Consider the following 25,864-nt stretch of genomic DNA (forward strand, 5'->3'; position numbering starts at 1 on the left):
AGACCTGGCACATCAGGGACTGTCTCCTGTGTGTGTTGCATATGCTCTGCTCTTGTGTCCTGGCCAGCTTTTCCTTTAGTCCAGTTGTCTAAGAGGCTCTCTTAGCTTGTTGTGAGCTGTGTTTGGTCCCCCGCTGAAGTGCTGCACATTTTAACAAGGTGTGTGCTGGTCTGTTTGTGAGAGATCTGTTTCCTGCCCTGATGGATGGAGGGCTGTGTGGGTGGGGTACCAGTTACAACAGGCTGTGTCTTGAGCTTCTGCAAGGTCCACAGCTGCCCACACTGAGGCCCTACAAAACGTGTGGGTCAGAATAAGCTGCACTGATGATGTTTACACTGGTCTTCCATGGGAAGGGATTCAAAACCAGAACTGACACAAATGTGTCGAAAAGGGGACCTTACTAGGTGTGGGTGGGTGGAGCTCAGTGTAGCAAATTTAGCTAGAAAGCCTTGCATAGTGCTGGTTCCCACAGGTGCCTATGTGTTTATGCTGTGAGTGGGGATGTGGAGGTGAGGGAAATGGTGCCTGCCTCCTTTGTTCCTGGAGGGGTCTCCCTGTGATCCCTGCCTTTCAAGACATGCTCTGAGATTAGTAAGTCTCCCTCCCATATGCCCTAGTTGTTTTTCAAATTGCTGCTTCTATGTTGTAGCTACCTGGGCTGTTTGTCCTATTCCCCCCCACCCAACCCCCCTGTCTGTTTTAAGGGCAGGAACTCTGCTTCCTAATGCCTTTCAGCTCTCCCAGAGTGGAGGTGCTGATTTTTAAAAATCCAAGCTCAACTCCCACTGGTTGTAGGAACTCCTGAAATTTGGAGCCTCTGGCTTTCAAAACCAAAAGTTATGGGGATTGGTCTTCCCCATGTATGTGGGATAGTCTGTTTCTCACCCTTCCCTGTACCTCCAGTTCTTGACTGCAGACAGCCAAAGCCTGTTTCGTTCCCCACTACATCTCTGCCCTTCCTACGCAATTTGATGTGGCCTCTTCTCATGCCTTTAGTTGCAGAGTTTGTTCTGCCAGTCTTTGGGTTGTTTTCTAGATTACTTGTGTGAAGTTTTTGTTTTCTAGTTGTATCCATAGGATAAGGTGAGCCTAGGGTCCTCCTACCCCATCATCTTCCCAGCCTCAATACCAGCTGGTTTATTTAATTCTTGATTTAGTTATTAGTTTTACATTTTTCATTACTTCTACTAATTCTCTTCTGTGATTGTTATGTGTCATTTGTAACAATCATCTGTGATGCCTACCCCAGTATGTCTAAAAGGTTTATTGTTAAGATTTGTATAAGTCAAGTTATTGTATTTAGCATCAAACCTTTAGAAAAGCTGCTAAAGGTTTTGATTTTAGCATATTATACTATACTAGTCAGAGGACACACTGTAGCCAGCAGTTACTTTTGGTTAGTATTCCTCCCATATTTTAAATTCAGGTTTGTGGCTATTAGATTTGACTTAAGTTTTATAGTCTTCTCTCTTCTGCCTTCTGTTTGTTAGATGTACTAGCAAATGCTAAAATAATAAAATGCTAGCAACAAGTAATGTTTTAATCTATTAATCTTTTTATTGATTAGGGAAATATCTCTAATCATTATTTATATTCTTCCACCTGGCAGGAAGATATTTATTCTGAATATTTGGTTAAATTTACCTAAGCTAAAATTTACCATGACACCTGAAAAGATTTTAGTTGGTATTTTGCTATACCATAGATTCCGATGCTGGAAATCAGTCCCCTAGATTGATTAGAGGATCAACCTGTGATTTTCTGCTTTCAGATATGATATTTTGTTTAAAATTGTGTCTGATGAACCAGTTATAATGATTTCTAGGTTTGTTTATTAAAGCCTGAAACTAATTACTGGCTTTGTAGAAAAGAAAGCTGGACATAGGGATTTTCTATTAGTAAACCCTGATTACCTAGATTGGTAAACCAAGGTGAATCCTGTGCACCAAGGAACTGATTCTCTCAGTATTAATCCCAATCTACCTTCACTTTAGATGTCAGTTTAGAGCAGAAATTAAGATTGAGCATAAAATTTTTCAAAGAACTTTGAAAAATTTTAAAGCTTCTTTTTCTGTGGTAGGAAAGTTTATGGAGTAGTGATTTTTGTCAGTTTTTTTTAACCTAAAAATTATGTGAACTATTCCATACTGCATTACACTTTAAATTATAGCTGATTTGGGGGTGCCTGGTTGGCTCAGTGGGTTAAGCCTCTGCCTTCGGATCAGGTCATGAATTTAGGGTCTGGGGATGGAGCCCCACATCGGGCTTTCTGCTCAGCGGGGAGCTTTCTTCTCCCTCTCTCTCTCTCTGACTGCCTCTCTCCTTGTGATCTCTCTCTCTCTTTGGCAAATAAATAAATAAAATCTTTAAAAAGATTTTAGCTGATTTTGACACTGTTATTTTGCATATGTCGATCAGTTTGCTAAATTATGATTTACAAGTCCATAAATTGTTTTTTTTATTAGATAGTATGAAAACAGTTTGAATGAATGTTCATTTTTTTCATCATAGAATAAAATAGTCTCTGTATTTGTGCAGTGGCATTACTAATTTGTGAAGAAATCTCAAGAAAAAATGAAGATAACTTCCTAAATTTTTCTTATTCTTTTAAGAGCAAAATTCCAGTCGGAATTAAAGCTGGGAGTTCTAATAAGGTGAGTCACTTTTCTTCCTTGAATATTTTTTGCTTTACATTGTGAAACTTACCAATTCCTGCTTGATAGAAGAGAACTGTTCTGGAATTAGTTGGCAGTGGGAACATTTTGCTCCATAGTCCCACCTTTCTAATTCTTGCCACAGGCAGAGAACTTGAATATTTTACAGTTAAATTATATAGATTCTTTTGAGATACATCAATTCTGTCTTCTGTAGAAGAACTATAGTAGCATAGTATAACTATAGTATCAGATGCCCTGTGCAACAGGTGTTTTATCATGCATGTATTTTTAGTCTTGAGTTCCAACTAGTCAACCTGTCATCTTCAGGATTATATTGTATAGGGTACACAGTTATCAAGGTATTTGAGGCATAGTACTTTTTTTTTTTTTTTTTTTTTTTTTAATTTATTTTTTATTTTCAGCATAACAGTATTCATTATTTTTCACCACACCCAGTGCTCCGTGCAATTCGTGCCCTTTATAATACCCACCACCTAGTACCCCAAACTCCCACCCCCCACCCCTTCAAAATCCTCAGATTGTTTTTCAGAGTCCATAGTCTCTCATGGTTCACCTCCCCTTCCAATTTCCCCAAACTCCCTTCTCCTCTCTAACTCCCCATGTCCTCCATGCTATTTGTTATGCTCCACAAATAAGTGAAACCATATGATAATTGACTCTTTCTGCTTGCCACAACTGAACCAGGAAGAAATAGAAAGCCTGAACAGACCCATAACCAGTAAGGAGATTGAAACAGTCATTAAAAATCTCCAAACAAACAAAAGCCCAGGGCCAGATGGCTTCCCGGGGGAATTCTACCAAACATTTAAAGAAGAACTAATTCCTATTCTCCTGAAACTGTTCCAAAAAATAGAAATGGAAGGAAAACTTCCAAACTCATTTTATGAGGCCAGCATCACCTTGATCCCAAAACCAGACAAGGATCCCACCAAAAAAGAGAGCTATAGACCGATATCCTTGATGAACACAGATGCGAAAATACTCAACAAAATACTAGCCAATAGGATTCAACAGTACATTAAAAAGATTATTCACCACGACCAAGTGGGATTTATTCCAGGGCTGCAAGGTTGGTTCAACATCCGGAAATCAGTCAATGTGATACAACACATCAATAAAAGAAAGAACAAGAACCATATGATACTCTCAATAGATGCTGAAAAAGCATTTGACAAAGTACAGCATCCCTTCCTGATCAAAACTCTTCAAAGTGTAGGGATAGAGGGCACATACCTCAATATCATCAAAGCCATCTATGAAAAACCCACCGCAAATATCATTCTCAATGGAGAAAAACTGAAAGCTTTTCCACTAAGGTCAGGAACACGGCAGGGATGTCCATTATCACCACTGCTATTCAACATAGTACTAGAGGTCCTAGCCTCAGCAATCAGACAACAAAAGGAAATTAAAGGCATCCAAATCGGCAAAGAAGAAGTCAAATTATCACTCTTCGCAGATGATATGATACTATATGTGGAAAACCCAAAAGACTCCACTCCAAAACTGCTAGAACTTATACAGGAATTCAGTAAAGTGTCAGGATATAAAATCAATGCACAGAAATCAGTTGCATTTCTCTACACCAACAGCAAGACAGAAGAAAGAGATATTAAGGAGTCAATCCCATTTACAATTGCATCCAAAACCATAAGATACCTAGGAATAAACCTAACCAAAGAGACACAGAATCTATACTCAGAAAACTATAAAGTACTCATGAAAGAAATTGAGGAAGACACAAAGAAATGGAAAAATGTTCCATGCTCCTGGATTGGAAGAATAAATATTGTGAAAATGTCTATGCTACCTAAAGCAATCTACACATTTAATGCAATTCCTATCAAAGTACCATCCATCTTTTTCAAAGAAATGGAACAAATAATGTTAAAATTTATATGGAACCAGAAAAGACCTCGAATAGCCAAAGGGATATTGAAAAAGAAAGCCAACGTTGGTGGCATCACAATTCCGGAGGCATAGTACTTTTAAATGGCATTAAATTTTTTTTATTTTAAAAATATTTTTTCAGTTATTTTTTATTCTTCATTATGCTTTTGGAAATTTTGTCTCTGTTGATATATGTAGCTTTGTTAATTTTAATAGTTGTGTAGTACTCCATTGTATGAGTATCTCATTGGTTAGCTCTTCCTCTGCTAATGGGCATTTCAATTGTTTGGAGTTTTTTGCTGTTATGAACAGTGATGTATCAGCATTTTCATCCTTTGTCTCATTGTGTACACATGTAAGAGTAGACAGGTAGATCTTTAGATAGATATTTAGAAGTAAGGTTGCTGGGCCATTGATTATGCCTATCTTAGCATGATGAGATAGTACCAAATACTTTCTAAAGTGGTTGTACTTTATTATTATTTTTTTTTTAGTGTTGCTCTGGATATGGTTTAAGTTGTAAGACTGTTGGTTCAAGGGTTTACTCATTTTTATAGCTCTAGATAAATATTGTCAAATTACTTTCCCAAGAGGGTTTTCTTATTTTACATGATCACCAGCATACCAGTGGTAATTGTTTTTAATGTCTTCTTTCGTTGGTGGGAATTTGTGACTCATTTTGATTTCCATTTCTTACATATGTAAGAGGTTTTGATAATAGGATGTATCTGTGTCGTCACTGACAGATTGCCAGTGGAACTTGAAATAGAGAGAAAGCTAATAGTTATTACTAAACTTACTATGTACTTCCTTTCAGTACTCAAAAGTGGCAAACGATACCAAAGAATTAGAAGACTGTGAGCAAGCTAATAAACTGGGAGCAATTAACAGCACGCTAAGGCAAGTGGGGAGGGTATGTGTTTTGGTGAGTGCTGTGAAGTGTGTAAACCTGGTGATTCACAGACCTGTACCCCTGGGGATAAAAATATATGTTTATAAAAAATAAAAAATTATATTAAAAAAAATAAAATTAAATTAAAAAAAATAAAATGTGAAAACAAAACAAAAAAAATTCTCTTATTTAGTATATTTATATCAGAAATATTCTGTTTTTCTTGTGATTTTGATGAAACAGTAAAGTTTCAAGTCATTCTCTTTTTTTTTTTTTCAAGTCATTCTTATGAAGTTATTGTTCATCCTAAATTTCATGATTGCTTTGCTTCCTCCTCTTAGTGGATTTCAAAAACATATCAATTTTTTAAATTTAATTTTTTAAATTTAAATTTCAAAAATATATCATCAATAGTGACTTTATCAAAATGTAAAAATACAGAAGATTGTTCTGCTAACAGGACTTATGGATCCATTCTTCCTGGTTATTATAGGAAAAGGAACTTGAACTTCTAAGTCTTTTGTAAATAGTAATTCAGTCTGTGTGTTACATTCTGAACAGTTAAAGTTTTGATTACCATGACTAGTAAGTTTCATAGATTTTTTTTCCCTATTGACTTTTCCTTATTTTCTTTAAGTAAAACCTGCTTGTGAAGGCCAACATAATTTGTGAGTGGTCTCAGATTATGCACTATGAAATGACTGAACATATCTATAATTGAGAGTAGGGAATGGATTATTACTAATCTTTTTAATTTCCCTATTTGCTTAGGTTGGCATTTGTGTACTATAATTGTTAGACTTAATAAAGTTATCAGTCATTATTTATTGAAAAATCTTAATATAGAAAACTAGAGAAGATAATATAACATAATAAGATAATAAAATAAATTCATTTTATTTATTTATTTATTTAGTGACTAGATATTAACTTTTTCTACTATGTTTTTAAAAAGAGAGAAATGTAGATAAATTTGAAATCCCCTATGCCCTATTTCCCAATTCTGTTCTCTTTCCTTCTTAGAGGTAACTACTATCATGAATCCATCTATGGTTTTGTTTTTATTATATATATAAAATGATGGTTATTTTACATATGATTTTATTTTTTCCTTATATAAAATAATACTGAATTTAACATCCAAATTTATTTTTACACTGTACATATTGCCTTCTAGATCTATGTTAAAACATGGGAGATTTGACTCATTATTTCAGCTGATGAATAGTTTTTATCAGATGACTATTACCTATTTTACTTATCTGTTCCTCTACTGATAGACATTTGAATTATTCAGATTTCTTACTTCTACAAATTATGTGACCTTGAGTGCCTTGTAAATTTTTTTGGCATACAGTAGGAAATTTGGCATGCACTAGTGAGATTGCTGAACCTTATGATGCCCCCGTGTACCTGTTCTTGATATTGCCTGAGGGCTTTCCATAGTGTTTGTATGGCTGTGTACTGCCTCTGGGGCTGAGAACTGGTATTGGTCTCCACATCCTTGCCAAAAATTAATAATGCTTGCAGATGAAATAGCATCTCATGTTTGTTTAATTTGTATTTTGTTGATTACTAGTAAGCTTGAGCATTTTTAATCTGTTTATTGCATATTAGTGTTTCTTAATGAATGCCTACAATATATGTCAAGCACTGTTCTAGAATAGTATTAAGCATATAATGGTGGACATGACAAATTCTTTTTCTCATGAAGCTTAATCCTCTTTGGAGATCTGCAGTAAAAAAGTAAAATATATAAGAAGTAAGTAAAGTGGTGATGAGTGCCTGGGAGAAAGATAAAGCAGACAAGAATGACAGAGGGCTAGGGGTGTTGTGGATGGGGATGGGGAAGTGGCACTGTTTTAGATTGGGTGGTGAGAGAAAGGCACAGCAATAATGGGACATTTGAACAAAGTGCCCATAAAGGCACAAGTCGTAAGTCATAATATGGCTGCCTGAGAGAGAAGTATTCTAGGCATGTATAATTGTTAGTAAAAAGGACCTGTGACAGGAGTGTGCCTAGATGATTTGAAGCCTCCCAAGAAGGCCAGTGTGGCTGGAGTACAGTGGTCAAGGGCAAAATAGTAGAAGACTGAGTCAGAAGATGTTAGGGATGGGGGCAGGGGTGGGGTGGGGTGGGGTGGAGGGCTTGAAGACAGCTACGAATGCTGCTTTTAAACTGAGTGGAATGAAAAGTCACTGGAGGACTGGAGCGAATGCTTTGAGGCAGCCGGGTGCTATGTTATGTGGTTATTGTACTAATCCAGGTAAGACAAAATTGTGATAGCTGTAGAAATGATGAGAAGTGGTCAGATTCTGGACAGATTTTGAAGAGCGAGCTGAACAGGATTTGCTGAAGGATTTGATGTGGGGTATGGAAAAAGATAGGAGCTATAAATGACTACAGGATTGGGAAGTAGAGGCCTCTGCTCCAGCAGCGGCCTAGAGAGCAACAGCGAGCACATCGCTCAGCTTTCCCACTTGTTGCCACCTTCTGTGGAGCCTCCGCCTCCTCTGCTACGCCCCCGGCTTCCTCCTTTCCAGGCTGTGGTTAACCCATACACCCACTGGGCTGCACAGTGGCAACCCCAGCATCATGATGAGTGATGATAAACCAGGTGATCACCTAGACTTATTCTGTATACCTCAGTCATTATGCTGAGGATTTGGAAAAGGTGTTTATTCCTCATGGAATTATGGACAGGATCGAGCAGAATACTCAAGATGTGATGAAGACATCTGTCTTCATCGTAGACCGTCACATCGTAGACCTCTGTCTGCTCGAGGGAGGCTATAAATTCTTTGCTGACCTGCAGGGTGGTATCAAAGCACTGAACAGAAATTGTGATGGATCCATTCCTATTACTGTAGATTTCATCAGACTGAAGAGCTATTGTAATGACCAGTCAACAGGGCATATCAAAGTAAATGATGGAGATGATCTCTCAACTTTTTTTTTTAAGTTTTTATTTATTTATTTGTTAGAGAAAGGAAGAGAGAGAGAAAACAAGCAGGTAGAGTGGCTGGCAGAGGCAGATAGAGAAACAGGCTCCTGGCTGAGCAAGGAACCCAACACGGGACAAGATCCCAGGATCCTGGAATCATGACCTGAGCCAAAGGCAGTGGTTAACCGACTGAGCCACCCAGGCGTCCTGATCTCTCAACTTTGGAAAGAATGTCTTGATTATTGAGGATAAACTGACACTGGCAAAACAATGAAAACCTTGCTTTCATTGGTCGAGGAGCATAATCCAAAGATCATCGAGGTCGGACGCTTGCTGGTGAAAAGGACCCCTTGATGTTTTAGTTATAAATCAGACTTTGTTGGATTTGAAATCCAGACAAGTTTATTGTAGGATATGCCCTTGACTATAATGACTTCTTCAGGGATTTGAATCATGTTTGTGTCATTAGTGAAACTGGAAAAGGAAAGTACAAAGCCTAAGATGAGAGTTCATGTTGAGTTTGGAAGCATCTGGAGTCCCATTGAAGTTATCAGTAGAATGTTCTAGGTCTATGGCCATCTGCTTAGTAGAGCTTTATTGCATGTATCCTCTCAGAATTTTATCCACTTTGTAATTTAGAAAGATCCGTTGCTGCATTCCTGAAGTCTTTATTCACAGTATGAGCCTATAGACTGTTCCTCTTTGTGTGGAGTATTGTTTGACTTGTGAATGAATAATAATCTCTTAAAACACACCACTGTTGAATGAAAATATTGAAATTGTATCTGTAAGAAACATTTAAAGAGAAGATATATTAGTTTTTTAATTGGTATTTTTATTTTATATATTCAAGAAAGAACAGAAGTGATTGAATATTGTTAACTCCTACCACTGTGTGTTTAGAAGAGTAAGGAGCAGTGAGTTTTTGTATCAGAGACAGCATCTCTACAGTATTGTTCTGTTGGGTAAACCATATGTCTTGGAATTATTTTACTGTCTTAGTAGAATTAACTGTTTTCTCGGGTTTAGTCCAGATGATTTCCAGGGAATCTGTGTCAACAGTTCATTTTAAATACAAATCAATAAATTCCAAAAAACGTTAAAAGAAAAAAGATTTGGAACTAGAAAACTAGGAGTTGCCGTTTACTGAACTGGGGATCCTTGCAGGAGGAGCAAGTTTGATGGAAAATTATAGTTCAGTCTTGGACTTGCTGCATTTGAACTGCCTATGAGACATCAGTTGGAGATGTCGAGCAGGTAGTTAGATCCACAAGTCTCAATTTCAGGGGAGAGATAAAATGTGGGAGTCATGTGTGAATATATGGCATTTTAAAACCATATGACATTACCCAGGAAAGAATATAACTAGAGAAGTTATCCAGGGATTGGGACTTAAGTCACTATAGAATTTTAAGGTAAAGTGCCTTTTAATATTCTTTGCTTTTGTTTCTCCATGGTGAAACAACATGGGGTTGGCATGGGGTGTGGAGGTGGGATAGTATGTACTTTTAAAATATTATAATTTGGGGGCACCTGAGTGGCTCAGTGGGTTAAGCCTCTGCCTTCACCTCAGGTCATGATCTCAGGTCCTGGGATCAAGCCCTGCTTTGGGCTCTCTGCTCAGCAGGGAGCCTGCTGCCCCCTTTCTCTCTACCAGCCTCTCTGCCTACTTGTGATCTCTCTGTCAAATGAATTAAAAAATCTATATTATTTGTAGGCATTCCTCATGCAATCTGATCACAATTCTTTGGCCATATGCATTATTAGGGCTTGTCTTTTAATTTTGCTTATAGATATTTTGTTGAACAGAGTTATTTTTAAATTTTTAAATCCAAGTATAACGAAATGCAATAAAGTATATAAATGTTAAGCATAAAGGTGAGTTTAATTTTACAAAGTGAACCCAGCTCTGCAACAACCATCCAAAACAATGTACTTGCTGCCCTGAAGATTGCTGTGTGTACTTTTCTGGTCATTACCACTGTCCAAAGTTAACCATGATTTTGAATTACAGTAGCAGAAGTTATTTTTGCCTATTTTTATAAAATAATATGGAATGTATTATTTGTATCTGACTTATTTTATTAAGTATCATGTTGTGAGAGTCACCCATGTTCTTGGACTTAGTAGTAGCATTTAATTCTTTTTTCATTGGTTTCCATAGTTAAAACTGCACCAAAATGTTCCCATCCTATCATTGATAGTTGGAATTTTCCACTTCACAGCCATTCCAAAAAATATAGTGGCAGACATTTGGTGTTTGCATTTGGTATGCATCTATGTAGAATATACCTAGAGGTGAAATTAAGTAATACTGCCGAGACGTTTTCCAAAATGACTTCTAAAATACATTGCTACTGGTAGAGTATGAGAGTTCCTCATTCCACAACTTCTCCAGCAGTTGGTACTATAACTTTTAAACAGCCTTACTGAAATATAATTGACATGCAGTATACTGTACCTATTTAAATATGCCTCTTGGTGTTTTGACAGGTGTGTACACATGAAAATCAGCTTAATCAAGATAGTTATTTTGTTTACCACCCTGAGAAGTTTTCTCCTGCTCTTTGGAAATCGCTCTGGTCCTTTCCTTCCTGCCCCTGCATTGCCCACTTCGAAGGCCACTGGTTTTAACCCAGCGCCATCTTGACAGGAAGTCCCTGGTAAAGACTAGGAAGTTGTGACGTAAGTAGCTTGGCATCCATCTTCAAACTGACTTAGAAAAGCTGGACTACTTCCCTTCAACCCACTTATAAGCCAGACCGAGCCAGCTCTGTTAGCATTAGATTAGCCTTCGCCATCTTTTCTGCTGCTGTGGCTTTCAGGCAGGGTTTGGGATGAAACGATCAGCAAAGCATCACCACATAAGAATCCTCAAGGATAAAAGTTCCTCTAAATTGTATTGTTAACAAGAAAATAGGAATTTATGTCACAATTGCTTTGATCTTAACTATTTTCAAAGATAAGACTTCTCTAATTAACATAACTATAGTTACCATCTCAGCCGTAACTAGAACTTGCCTTGTTGCTTTATCACATCCTGTATTCCAGCTGAGTCAACTATGATACAAGTATTTCCATTAACTTGTATTATTAAGTTAATTGAATATTCCCATAGGAGGAAAAAAATCCCACTGTGAATTAAATTGGCAATGTTTATTTTATTTTTTTTAAAGATTTTATTTATTTATTTGACAGGGATCACAAGTAGGCAGAGAGGCAGGCAGAGAGAGAGGAGGAAGCAGGCTCCCTGCTGAGCACAGAGTCCATTGCGGGGCTCGATCCCAGGATGCTAAGATCATGACCTGAGCTGAAGGCAGAAGCTTTAACCCACTGAGCCACCCAGGCACCCCGGCAACATTTATTGATAGTGGATTTTGTGCATCCAGCCTTATGTGGACTTCTAGTGGTTATGTCATGTAGCGGTTTCTCAAATACAAAATAAATTCTTGGCTATGATAGTAACATATTTAGGAACTACGTGATTTGTACTTGGTACACAAATAACTTTATTACCTTGTTTTTTTCCTGTTGTATAGTAAATAAAGAAGAAGGATGATTAGCTCTCTTATAGATGTTGCTGTTATGTATTTAAGACAGAGATGGTCTGAATATAGGTTAAAGTGAATATAGGTCAGAATTTATTTGAATGACTGTAATTGTTCCAAGATCTCCAAGTAGAGATCTTGATCTTATATTTTATTAAATGTGAGGTAGTATGGGAAGTGAATGATATGCCATGATTAAAGTGACATTGGTGCTACCAGTGAATACCATGTAGGAAGGGAGCTCCTAGAAATGCAGAGATCTGAAAAAAAATTTCTTTGGGTATCTGGATAGAATAATGGGAAATTAATAAAATACTCCTGTTAGGATATTTATAATTGACAAATGTTTCATCAAAGCAAGCTGTTGTACCTAGGTTAAGGATTGACATCACTGCTTACTCTTAAATTTTTCTACGGTTGTCATTCTAATTATGCTTAGTGTTCAACACTCACAGTCACTTCTTGCCAGCTTATCATTTTACCTATTTTTTGATTAAAATAAATCATTTTTAGTGCTTAATTAACATATTTTTAAATTAAAAATCATTTCTGTGAATATTTCTTATAGTAAATAATGTCAGTATATATTTCTTTTATAGGTATTTAACAAAAAATGCTACTCCATTCCAGAGATCCCTTGGTAAGAGCAATGATGTATCAGTCACCTCTCATCAATATAGTGTTAACTAATTTTTTAACATTGGCTGTTTATATTATAAAAATGGAAGAGATGTCCTATAAGAATTTAGGATTTCATAATTTAAAAATTAGTAATTTTTATATTATGTGTAGTCCTGAAACATATAAACCATTTTACTGATTGGATTACCACTACTTCTCTGGGTGGTAATGTTTGTGTATGTCCCAATGATTTATATATACCATTTTTTAAAACACTTCAGAGTAGCTTTAGAGTCATCGTCTAGTTATTTCAGTTATGTAAAACCTTTTGATTAAAACAATCTGAAGAATATTCAGCCCAGTTTATTGGTATATATTCTCTACACCCCTGTTCTCTGTTTTGTTTTTGTTCTGTCTCTATTTGCAGAGAAGATGACCCTTATAGATTAAATAGTAGATTTTTAAATAATTTAGCAGTTTAAGGTAAGCTCCTTTCCCTACTCCTGTTTTGTTGTTGTCGCTGTTGTCTCTATGCATGGCCTCTTCTCCTTTGGGTTTCTGCTCAAATGTCACCTCATCAGAGAAACCGGCTGTCACCTGCCTGTAGAAAGCAGCAACCACTCTCAGTGTGAGTGTTGACACTGCTGCCCACTCTGAGTACCAAGAATGACCAGAGAGTGCAGGGCAGGTTATTTAGTTAATCTGCTCATTGTCCATCTGCTCCAACTAGATTGTCAGCTGCCTGAGGCTTTGTCTTTCAGGTTTACTGCTTTATCCCTAGTGCCTAGAACAGTGCCTGGACATGGTACTTGTTCAATAAATGTTTGCTGAATGAAGTTGTTGGTTCATAAATAACCTATATAGTATGACAGATTTTTACTTTTATATTTTCCCTTAAAATTAGGGATGCCTGGGTGGCTCAGCCAGTTAAGCTGCTGCCTTCTGCTCAGGTCATGATCTCGGGGTCCTGGGATCGAGCTCCACACCAGGCTCCCTGCTCAGTAGAGAACCTGCTTCTCCCTCTCCCTCTGCCTGCTGCTCTGCCTACTTCTACTCTATCTCTGTGTCAAATAAATAAAAACCTTTAAAAATTCAAAAAAAAAGTGTTCATTAATAATTTGTTTAAAGATTTTTTTTTTTTAATTTGACAGATAGAGATCACAAGTAGGCAGAGGGGCAGGCAGAGGGAGAGGGGGAAGCAGGCTTCCCACCAAGCAGAGAACCCAATGCAGGGCCGGATCCCAGAACCCTGAGATCATGACCTGAGCCGAAGGCTGAGGCTTTAACCCACTGAGCCACTCTGGCACCCCATTCATTAATAAATTTAAAGTATTGTCTAAAACAGTAGTTTCCAAATCTGGCTGTGTGTCAGAATTATTTGGGTGCTTTATGAAGTATAGGTTCTCCTCACCTGAATATTTTATAATGCATTTTAATAATGCATTACTAGCAGTCAAAGTTAGAGTTGGTGATGGAGGGTGGGAGGCTCAATCCTGAGTCTACAGCAGTATTTTTTTATCCATAAACAAAAAGACTGCACGCTAATTTGACCTGTGCTATGTTGAAGAGATATTTGGGTTAGGAGGTGTGGAGGACTGGCTCGCATCCTCGAACATGCTGTGTAGCCTCCTAACACTAATATGCAATTAAGTGACCATGAAAAGAAAATTCATTCGGGGAAAAAAGGTATACTTGAAAAGGAAGAAAAAGCACTAGTTGAAATTGATGGATTCCCAGAATTAAGTATTTTGATTCCGTGGACATTCTTCGAATCCTTTGGGAATGGTTAGCATGATCAGATGGAACAGTTTAGGAAGAGCTTTACAAAGGGAGCAAGAAGAGAAAGCTTTGGGGAGGAGGAAGACATATTAGGGGTCCAAAGAGCATTTTCCAAATGAATGCTACCGCTGTGCAAATAGAAAGAAGTTGTAGTTTCTGAATAGGCTAATTAAAATCATGTCACAGGTGGCCCCAGGGGAAGGATGGGGATACCAGCACTGGTGTGTTTTGGGGGGGAACTCAACCTGTGGATGCTCCCTCACCCCTACTTCCTCATCTAGATGCCATGAAGTTCTTGTCAGTGTAGGTCAGGGCTTGAGAAACATTTTCTTCTGTAAATGGACAGATAGTAAAAATTTTAGACTTTGTGGACTGTACGGTTTCTCTTGCAACTACTCAGCTGTGCCATAATTGTGTGAAAGCAGTGAATGAATGTGGCTTATGTTCCCATAAAACTTTCTTTACAAAAAGTATACAGACCGCATTTGGACTATGGATCATAGTTTGCTAATCCCTTCTATAAATTAACAAGACCTGCCTTTCATGATTTGAAAAAGTATTAAAATTTTTAAGAACCACTTAAGCCAGCAATGCACTTTTGATTCAAGTAAGGGAATACACATTAAGGACATTGAGAATATAAGTTTTAAGTTAAACATTGATATGCTGGATTTTACTTTTGTGATTTTCACTTCCTTAAGGTATAATGATTTAAAATGTAGTTTAATATCTTGTTTTTCCTTAGTGGTTGTTTAGTTGCTTTTGTTGGGTTGGTATTAGCCTGAGGTGTACATTCATAGGTGAGCCCACATATGTGTAAACTTACATGCACACACACATTCTTAATACATGTGTATACACATATCTCAGTGAATATATATGCTGCTGGTAGATTTAGTATTTGTAAGTAGTCAGATCAGTTTTGCAAATGAGCTTAATCAAGACCACCTCAGAGAAATTAAAAATCTATAACAGAAGCTAGTGAATTGTAAAACTTCCGTTTGAACTTTAAAAGCCACACTCCATAATTTGAATCTTTCTTTTTTTTAAGGAAGATTTTTTAAAAAATTACTGTTTTTAACTCTTGAACCAGTCCATGTCCTTGGACAGTTTCTGTAAATCCATCTGTAAATTACCTATTTTCTGTGCCTTAACTTATACAGTGGAATATCTATATAATGTTAGGGCAGAAATAGAGCCAGTATTCTTCAGTTCATGTTTCTATTGTTTGTAAGTTAGATCTAACTCATTTCTTTGTGTTCTTCCTACTTTCTACAGAAGTACCAAGTAGTTCTTGGATGGTATGGATCAGGATGCCATTTTCCTCTTAGAGTTACGGATAATCTCAGTTATGGTCACTGAATGCTCAATAAGTATTGTTGGTTAAAAGGAAAATACACTATTAGTAATGAAAAAAAGAGGGACCATATTTTAATGGCCATATTTGGCCCTGTTTTAAGTCAGGTGTCTGCATACTATTGATTTAATCTCATGACATGAAAAGGTAGGATTGCATACAAATAAAGGAGTACCTCTGTGTCAACATAGATAGTTCTTTCATTTCCATGTATTATGATATTATGATCATCAATGTGTGAAGCATGATTATTACACTTTTTCTAAAGGTATGAAAGCATGTATTTCCCTTTTCTATCCAGAATGTGAGCCATGATAATTAAGACCATTTTCTTTATCTTTTGTATCCTTCAGAGGATAGTCCAAATAGTGAAGAACTAGTAAAAACTCATTTGGATTTCAACACAGAAAATAGTTATTTAGGGGCACCGAGGGTGCTTAGTCGTTGAAGTGTCCGACTCTTGGTTCTGGCTCAGGTTGTGATCTTGGGGTCATGGCATGAGGCCCCGCATGGGGCTCTGCACTCCAAGCCGAGTCTACTTCAGATTCTTGCTCCCTCTCCCCTGCCTTTACCTCTCCCTGCTTGTGCGCTTGCTCACTCGCTCTCAAATAAATAAATAAAATCCTTAAAAAAATAAAAAAATAAAATGGTTAATTTATATGTCTTAACAATTTCCTGAAGTTGTGTCTGCTGTATATTGGCTTGAGAGGGCAAAAGTACTCTGTATGAACAGTGATAGAAACAAACCATAATGTGTATTTGTTTAAACTAGAGCATTGTGTAATTCTAAGATCAAATTTGAATCCTGAAGTTATTGAGCCATTTATTTCCTAAGTCCAGAGTAGAGAATAGCAGGAAAATCTCTCTTTTTAGTATACTATATGCTAAAATAATGTTTCTGAGCCTGTGTGTAGTTAAGTGTATGCATAGGGAAGAAATCAAATCAAGTAGTAGAACAGGTTATAATTCTGTTAGGTCTTTTTGATCCCAGTTGGTTAAAACGTAGGAATGATGAATGCCTTTCAGAAGGGGAGGGGTGTTCTGTTCCTTAAGAGAGCACTGAGTATCGAAAGGAAAGGGAGGAGTTGTTTTTTCCTCTCAGGAGTGTAAGTTATCCCGGGTCAAGTACAGTCGTGAGTGTGCTAACCACTCTTTCACTTAAATTGGACATTACTTGAAAAGCATAGCCTTTTTCTGACCTTTTAGTAGTTATGTTTGCATTACAGTGTTACATTTCAGATAACTGGTGACCTATGGGTGGTTTTGATGAATTGTTCCTTGTTCAGTTGAGCGATCTCCAGCTGCTCAGTATGTAGGTAGACCTGTTGCTGAACCCAGAGCGTTACACTGGCTATAAAGGGTCCTCTGCGTGGAGAGTGTGGAACAGCATGTACGAGGAAAACTGTTTCAAGTAACTGGAGGGGATAGGGGAAGGAGGAGGAATGGCTAAAGGGAGGGTAGAGGAAGGGGAGTAGGATTCTGTTGGGAAGAAAATTAGGTAAAACCATTTTATGTTTGAGTTTCACACTTGCTTTTTCAGGCCTCGATCTATTTATTATCCTTTAAATCCTCTGGCATCTAGCCAAGGTGGGTTTTTCATGCATTTCCATGCTTTTAGAGATTATTTTCAAAATTTCTTTGTACCTAAACTTAATCTGAGTAAGTTTTCAGCTATTTTATATTTTTCTTTCTGGCTCTGGCCAGACCTCTCATTCAGTAGAGCCATCTTTCAAGAGCTCTGAGCAGGTTCTATCCCATCCAGATGAATCAAAAACATCATTTACCCCAACTCATGAGATAAGAAAATAGTTTAAACCAAGAGTGCAACTAAAGTTCCTTCTTTTTTTAAAGATTTTTATTTATTTCTTTGACAGAGATCACAAGTAGGCAGAGAGGCAGGCAGAGAGAGAGGAAGGGAAGCAGGTTCTCTGCTGAGTGGAGAGCCCGATGAGGGGCTTGATCCCAGGACCCCGGGATCATGAACTGAGCCGAAGGCAGAGACTTAACCCACTGAGCCACCCAGGTGCCCCAAGAAGCACTTTGAATAAATTGGGCATTTATATCAGCAACAGTAGTGAAGAAGCAACGGATAGCGATGGGCATGTGAAGAAAACCTGTGGCCACCTGCCCCAGGAGAGGCTTTGAAGCTCGGAAGACGTGGACCAGTTTAATCTTAAAAGTGTTGAACAACCTCTAACTGCAAATATTTTCCTCTTTCTGAGTTTCAGAGTTGAAACAGATCTAAATACCCCTTCCTTTGACACATGAAGGAGGCTCTTGGGCATTATGAGATCATGCGGCCAATTAGTGACAGACCTAGAAGAAAACAGGACTCAAGGGCCCTGATGAGACAAGATCTCTTTCAGCTGGACCTAGTGTGAGCTCGTTTGAACCAGCAAGCTCTTGTGTGCTGTCGTCTGGAGGTGAGCAGAGGCCCCTTCCCAGCGTGGAGAAGGACAGAGTAACACCACTCCCACCCACGCACTGCGGACCCTTCTTCCAGAACATACAGGGGGAAGCAGGAGAGGCGCTCCCGTCAGATGCCGAACTTCATTATTGAGGCGTGGCTCTATAACACCAGCTGTATTCCTCAATTGGGTTGTTCGTAAAATGTCTGTCCACCCTCATCCAGGACTGTAACCCTTACTCTTTTCATTTTCCTAGGACCGCAGAGGGACTGCGTCTATTTCCCATCAGCATCTTATCCCTGGACCTCCCAGGTTGCTCCGTAGGGAGAACGTTTACAGTGGGAAGGGACAGGACTTTTGAGGGTCTGGCTTTCAGTCCTAACTGTACCCCATAATGATTCTGAGATCTCCATCAAGACATCAATCTACTTTCTGGAGCTGCTTACATTTATTAAAATATTGTCCAGCTCTAAGAGATATAAAGAGAGCAAGCAAGATAGATCCCAGCCCTCCATGAGACTGCCCTGTGGTGGGAAACAGGGAGCCACACAAACAATTACAACATTATGTTCTAAAATAGAACAACAAGGGCGCCTGGGTGGCTCAGTGGATTAAAGCCTCTGCCTTCAGCTCAGGTCATGATCCCAGAGTCCTGGGATAGAGCCCCACATCAGGCTCTCTGCTCAGCAGGGAGCCTGCTTCCTCCTTTCTCTGCCTGCCTCTCTGCCTTCTTGTGATCTCTGTCTGTCACATAAATACAATCTTAAAAAAAAATTAAAATAGAACAACTACATGTGTGCAGATGAACCAGCAGCTTTGTTCTCCAACACTGGAACTACGAATAGTTCTATACTGCAGACTTTAAAGGGTGACCGGTGAGGATAGTGTTAGAGATCACTGAGAGCCAGAAAGAACATCTGATACCTAACTAAGGAGGTTAGACTTTATCCTGTCAATTCAGGCCATGCTTGTAGACCCGAGGCAGGATCCAATTTCCCTGTTAGAAAGATCATACCGGTTGGCAGGGCAGGCCCAGAGCAGGGTAACCAGACAGGTGGTTCTGGGAGGGGAGGGGAGTTCCTGAGCCAGGATGAGGAGAAGCCAGAAGAAAAGATCCAAGAGGTCAGAGGAAACCCTGGAGGGAGGGTATTATAGGAATTTTGGAAGAGATTAGGAAAAAAAAAAAAAAAAGGATTGTCCAATCCTATAGACCAGGAGTAACACAAGACCAGGTAGCAGCCCGTGACACTGGGACACCAGGACGTGTGGACAGCCCCAGGCACCAGTTCCTGGGCAGCCATGGACAGAAGCCAGAAGCAAGGGTTGAGAAGAAAATGGAGAAGGCCAAGAGGGAAGGAAGAAAGTCTTAGCTTCTCTATCTAACCATTAGGACAGGAGTCAAATGTGGGATGAGATACCCATTCACAATCCCTTAAGAGGGGTTGGGCAAAAACATCCTGGAGGTTGGGTTGGGAGGTGGCATGTGCTGGGAAGCAGCCCGGTTGTTCTCACTCATCGGACAGGCATGTGCAGTCTACTTCATGGCAGCTGTAACTCAAAGCTGCCTTGAAAGTAAGATAAAATGCATTTCTTAAAAAAAATCTATATTGCTGTAACAGACATCTCAGTGAACACATCTTTATCTTTAGAGCAGGTCCTCAGACTGGAATTCCTGCTTCAGGGTTTCGGTCTCTCCTGGGGAGTTGCAGGGAGGGATCAGCATGGACTTCTGGAAACTAAGCGCAGTTTTCATGCACCAGACTGTTTGACAAGGGTACATGATCTTTTTTCCAACAAGTGCAAAAATGCTTTAAAATATATTTTGACTCCGTATTGAGTGATATTACAGAAGAGGGAAAGAAGTCAGAACCAAGTGCAAACAGGGGACAGAGAGGCCCTGCAACCACCCGTTCCTCCACCTCTGTGAGCCTCCCCAGTGCCCGGGCGCACATGCGCACCTGCCAGGTGGTGTTACAGGCCGAGAATGCTAGATCGCCTGCCACCACCAGAAGCTGGGAGAGGCAAAGATGGTTCCTCCCTTAGGAGCGTGGCTGTGGACACCCGGATTTAAGATTTTCAGCCTCCAGACTACATCCCTGGCAAACTTACACACTGAGCACTTTTCCCCACTTTCTTTCTTCACTTCTAACTAGAGCACAGCTCTCCCCTGAAACACTTGTCACATTTGTACTTTATGTATCAGTTGTATTATTTAACTGACCTCTGTCTGCCCCTTGCACCCCCCGTTAGGCTATAAGCTCCATGAAGGCAGTGACATCTTTCCCTCCCCAGGGTCTGGGGTGTAACATTGGAATAGTTGGGAATGAATCGGTCACGGGGCAGGTATCCTGGACCTGGCTATGTGCATGTGACACAGGAAGTGACTTGAAGTCCGTATGCTGCCATCCACTCATGGTCCTGAACACTCAGCCATGTCATGGCTTTGGTGACGGTGACACCGTCGGGCATTCCTGATTGAGCCGTGGCCGGGTACCAGCTCCCCTGCTAAGCGCTTGGCTGGTATTGTTGCATTGACTCCTCACAACAGCTCCATCCAGGTGGTCCCGGATAGTTTCCGCTCCACAGAAGCAGAAGCTGAGTCTTGGCACAGCTAGAAAATAGCAAAGCCAGAACTCGAGCTTGGATTTGTCTGACCCCAAATCCCAGCATGAACACCAAACACCTCCCAGAGTTCTTGCTTCATTCTGTGGCCCGGGCAGGTCCCAACCTCTGGGGTTACCCTCTCTGGTTAGACTTGAAATTTAAATATACAAAAGAAATGGGCAGGTGGGGTTGTACCCAGGCTGGGTCATTCATCCTCCATCCTGTGTCTAGGGTGTAGAGCCATATACCATAAAATCCCTTCATATCAACCACCTGCTTAAAATCCCACAGCCTTTGGGGTATAAACCCTTGGTTCTATGCCCATCACCGACTTCTCCTCTGTTCTCAACTCACATACCTGCCCCAGTACATGCGGGCCCTGTTCTAGCTACCCAGAGCCATCCACAGTCCCTAAAGGGCCATCCTTGACACCTCCTGCAGCTTCTCTCTTGGTTCCATTACCATCAGCAGACTCATGAGGCTTCAAGGGGCTGTTTCTAACCCAGACGGAGCTGGATGCTGTTTCTTGGTATCCCCACAATGGCCTTGAGCAATCTTACCATGCTTGCTTGTCTCCTACCAGACATCCGGGGCATCTGTGTGGTTGGAAAATAGGGCAACATTGAGGGTTTGGGGGAGGGGAAGCCCCTGGGCTCTGGCAACAGACAGACCTGAGTTTGCGTCCTGCCTCCTCCAGTTGCTTGCTGGGGAGCCCTTAGGTAACCATCTATACTACCTGAGTTTCATTTCCCTCATCTGTAAACTGAGTATGCTTTTATCATGCTATAAGGCTATTGGGAGTTTTCATTTATATACAAAAAAAATTGCATATATTCATAATGCCAGGTATATAGTTAAATTTCATTTCCTGTATCCAGTTGTGTATAGGGGACCACTTTAATAAGGTTCAATCCACTTACAAGTTCCGGCATGATTTTATACATCTTACAAACCTTGGCAGGCAGTGCAGATACACCTAGATCTGTGCTCTCCATGGTAGCCACTGGCCATATGTGCCCACTGAACCCTTGAAATGTCTGAACTGAAACACCCTCGGTGTAGAATGAACACTGGATTTCAAAGATTGATAGGAAAAAAAGAACGTAAAATATCTCAGTAACGATTTTCACTATGGATTACATGTGAAAATGATAATATTTAGAATATATTGGGTTAAATAAACTATATTACAAAATTACTGTCACATTTTTCTTACTTTTTAAAAATAGGGCTGCTCGGGGCGCCTGGGCGGCTCAGTCAGTTGAGCCTCTTTCTCCAGCTCAGGTCGTGATCTCAGGGTCCCAGGATCAGGATCAAGCCCTGGGAGTTTGCTCCCCTCCCACCTTTGACCCTCCCCAACACCCAACACCCCCCCCCCCCGGCCCTCGCTCTCACTTTCTCTCAAACAAATAAATAAAATACTAAAAATAAAATGAAGCTGTTAAAATACCTTGAAATTACATATGTGGCCTACCTTTGTGGCTCAAATTATTATTATTATTATTTCTACTTGACAGGATTACCCTGGACGCAGAGAGAAAACCTGGAAGATTACATCAATTCATTTACTCTGTGTGTGTGTGTGTGTGTGTGTATGTAAGTTTCACGAATGGCCACAGATAAGACAACAATCAAACTATAGTCATAGGCGCCCTGAACAGGATAAGCCAGGCAGAATGTCAGTCAGAGAAGAGGCTTTAGTTAAAAAAAAAAAAAAAGAAAGAAAGAAAAGAAAAAGAAAAAAAGTCAAATTCACATGCTCTGACATTTGACTCTAGCCCTTTGGGCTTTCCGCATGTCCATTCCAGGCTCCATGTCCCAAGATGTGGCCTCGATTGTCTGGCTTCTCTCACAGCCTCCGGCTCAGATTCATTCACTCACCTGAGATCCAACGTGCCGAGGGTCTATCGGTCGCGGCTGGAAGGGCTTCAGATTTTTCATGATGTTTTCGATAACAGTCATCTAGTGAGTTAAGCAAACATCTACTTAGCAGATAGAAACACTGAACCCCAGAGAGCAAAAGCCTCTCTGTTAGATAATACTGTACACTCTGTACGAAAAACTCTTACTTCAGCTGACATCAAATAAGGAAAAAACTATTCTGATTCCAGGAATGGTGTTTGAGGAATTATGATTCACCCTTGGAGATTTCTGAGAAAATTAGTTGGTAGAGACCAAAGGGCAAGTGTGAGAAGAATATAATTAAGATGCCTACTGATTGGGATAAAATGCTTATTTACCTCAAGAGTCTTTCAAAGACAAAAGTCAAAGAATCCAAGCAGCCACTTGAACATTGAAAGAGAAAGAGAGAGAAAGTCAAAGAAAAACTAGCATATTAGGGTAATCAGATAACATCAAAAAGTCAGAAAGATTCTTAAAGATAAGAATCTAGTTACAGAGCACATAGATTTAGACTAATAATCAAGAGTTCTGCAAATACACCTGGAAAGAGGAAAGAGAATGTCGAATTTGGAAGTCCAACTAATTCAGGTACTTAATTTCTTTGGAACTCAGTTTCCTCATTGTAAAGATCTATAAGCTCCTTCTAAATCTAAATTTAAGATTTCATAAAATAAATAGATTTAGCTATTACAAATAGTAGCTACAATATTATACAATAATAATATTATAAATAGATTTATTTATTTATTTTATGAAATCTTAAATTTACACAGGCAATATTTGTAGAAAAAGTAAAAATAACATCTGAGCTAGAAAAATCAAAATCATAAATCTTAACATCTAAAGAAACCTACTGCAAATATTTTAGTGTATATGCTCTCAGATTCACATATATACATGTGGAGATAAGTTTGTACAAATCTGGTTATGACATGTTTCCAGTCATGAAATATTTCGAGGGTGTTTTCTTGCCCCAGTATTGTTTCCATCCCATCATTTGTGATGGCTGCCATGTATTACCGTTTAAATGAAGGCATCAGAGTGCAATGAGTTGCAGGTTGTATAACAGGGCAAATGTGAGTGTGTCCAGATTAGGAGGGATGCAGGAAGTTGAGAAAAAAGATAACAATGTGTGACGACTTCTAATTTATAAAGGACTTTTGCACAAAAGCCTACAAAAGTATTTTTACGTCTTATGACTGCCCAGCTAACACAATGTCTAGCAGATAGGAAATCTCAATAAACATTATTGAATACGTGAGAAAATACATACGATGTATTACCTTATGTATTCCTCATAAAACCAGGATGAGACACACATCACCATTTTACAAATTTTACAGATTACTCCTGTCACTGTGATGAAATCCATTATGATTTACGTAGCATTTTACATAAATCCCTCTCATTAGAGCATAGGATTTCATTCCCATTAAAGAAAGATGGAAACTGAGCCTAGGGACAGATGGTCACCATGTGGGAGAAATTGACCTTGAATGCAAACCTGCAACACTCTCCATTGCTTCCCAGCCGTGAAATGTCCTGTCCCCTTTCATTGAAGGAGTGTGTGTTGTGAGACATATCATCTGTGTGCTGGTGAATGGTTAACACTCAACTCTGCGGGAGGGGGAGTCCTGATTTGTAGCACTTACTGATTTCCCTGGTGTAAATACTCCCACCAGGGCTGATCTGAGGCTGCTGATGAGATCTTACTGAGCATAGATATGAGAGATGTCCATGATTAATACTTACAAGTGCCAGCTGGCTCTAATGTACTCCTGGGCACGATAATCTTTCCTTCCACCTAATTATTAATTCCTGAGGGCTAGATCTCTTTTCAGTTTTCACAATGCCACATACCTAGACAGTAATTAATAGATATTTAGGCTTAGGGTACCAGGGTGGCTCAGTCAGTTAAGCATCTGCCTTGATTTCAGCTCAGGTCATGATCTCCAGGTCATGGGATCAAGCCCTGTACCGGGCTCTGCCCACAGGAGAGATTCTGTTTAAGGACTCTCTCTCCCTCTCCCTCAACCCCTCCCCCTCACATTCTCTCTCTCTCTCTTTTTAAAATAAATATATACATCTTTTTTTTTTAAGATTTTATTTATTTGACAGACAGAGATCACAAGTAGGCAGAGAGGCAGGCAGAGAGAAAGAGGGGGAAGCAGGGTCCCCGCTGAACACTGTGTGTGGGGCTCGATCCCAGGACCCCGAGATCAGGACCTGAGCCAAAGGCAGAGGTTTTAACCCACTGAGCCACCCAGGCGCCCCAATATATACATCTTTTTAAAAAAATAGATGTTCAGGCTTGGCGTAAATGTTTAGCCTAGCTTTGCAATTTCAGTTTCCAATTCTCTTTGATTTCCTCACCTGTATAGTCCTTTTCCCCAGACTTGGGAGAAACATAGAGACAATTCTGTCAATTGGATGGTTTCCCTTTCTTTAATCCCGACAAAGACTTGTGTCTTTGTCATGGCCTGGGACACAGTCATGACCCTAAAGAGAGAAGCAGCAGCCATGGGGGCTCAGAATCTCCAGGTTTATATTTCCAGTCTTTTTTCTTTTTAATTTATTTTCAGCATAACAGTATTCATTATTTTGGCACCACACCCAGTGCTCCATGCAATCCATGCCCTCTATAATACCCACCACCTGGTACCCCAACCTCCCACCCCCTTGCCACTTCAAACCCCTCAGGTTGTTTTTCAGTGTCCATAGTCTCTCATGATTCACCTCCCCTTCCAATTTCCCTCAACTCCCTTCTCTCTAACTCCCCATGTCCACCATGCTATTTGTTATGCTCCACAAATAAGTGAAACCATATGATAATTGACTCTCTCTGCTTGACTTATTTCACTCAGCATAATCTCTTCCAGTCCCGTCCATGTTGCTACAAAATTTGGGTATTCATCCTTTCTGGTCTTTTAATGCTGAGTTTAGAGTCTCATTCTGTCGTGGGGTCCCAGTACATCACACTAACCAAAACTCCTGGTTTGTTGCTTCAAAGAGAGCAGTGGGAGGTGGAGGTGGCAAACAGGAAGTGAGACTGACCTCGCTAGTATATTGGTATATTTCTTCAAACCAAAATTGGTACAAAATCCATAAAAAATTCAGAATCAGAATTCAGAATCTTGGACGTTGTTAGTTACACCAACCAAGGCTACAGCTCTTGGGCTATTTCTTCCCCCTCAACATTTTACTGGTAATGTTTTGTTGGGCATCTTAACTGGAGTTGGT

General features: G+C 39.5%; 2 protein-coding genes and 1 pseudogene across 3 annotated transcripts in view; 2 read left to right on the plus strand and 1 right to left on the minus strand.

Annotated features, from left to right (window-relative positions):
- The window catches only part of LOC309859320 (uncharacterized protein), a gene marked incomplete at its 5' end in the record, with an annotated part of 51,910 nt that extends 29,993 nt beyond the window's left edge, over positions 1 to 21,917 (plus strand). The window contains 7 exons of the mRNA XM_082719977.1: positions 2,613 to 2,654; positions 5,386 to 5,468; positions 10,899 to 11,090; positions 12,553 to 12,593; positions 13,002 to 13,057; positions 17,939 to 18,430; positions 18,659 to 21,917. Coding sequence (XP_082576103.1) covers positions 2,613 to 2,654; positions 5,386 to 5,468; positions 10,899 to 11,055 — 282 coding nt within the window. The 3' untranslated portion in view covers positions 11,056 to 11,090; positions 12,553 to 12,593; positions 13,002 to 13,057; positions 17,939 to 18,430; positions 18,659 to 21,917. The remainder of the gene's footprint in view (positions 1 to 2,612; positions 2,655 to 5,385; positions 5,469 to 10,898; positions 11,091 to 12,552; positions 12,594 to 13,001; positions 13,058 to 17,938; positions 18,431 to 18,658) is intronic.
- LOC309859736 (uncharacterized protein) overlaps positions 1 to 25,864 on the minus strand; it is a 281,535-nt gene that overhangs the window by 238,909 nt on the left and 16,762 nt on the right. The window lies entirely within an intron of this gene.
- LOC309858732 (hypoxanthine-guanine phosphoribosyltransferase pseudogene) lies at positions 7,357 to 9,273 on the plus strand (annotated as a pseudogene). The gene is made up of 2 exons: positions 7,357 to 7,395; positions 7,907 to 9,273. The product of its transcript is annotated as a hypoxanthine-guanine phosphoribosyltransferase pseudogene (transcript).

The sequence above is a fragment of the Mustela nivalis genome (genome assembly GCF_964662115.1).
Source record: "Mustela nivalis genome assembly, chromosome: 2".
NCBI classification, from domain to species: domain Eukaryota; kingdom Metazoa; phylum Chordata; class Mammalia; order Carnivora; family Mustelidae; genus Mustela; species Mustela nivalis.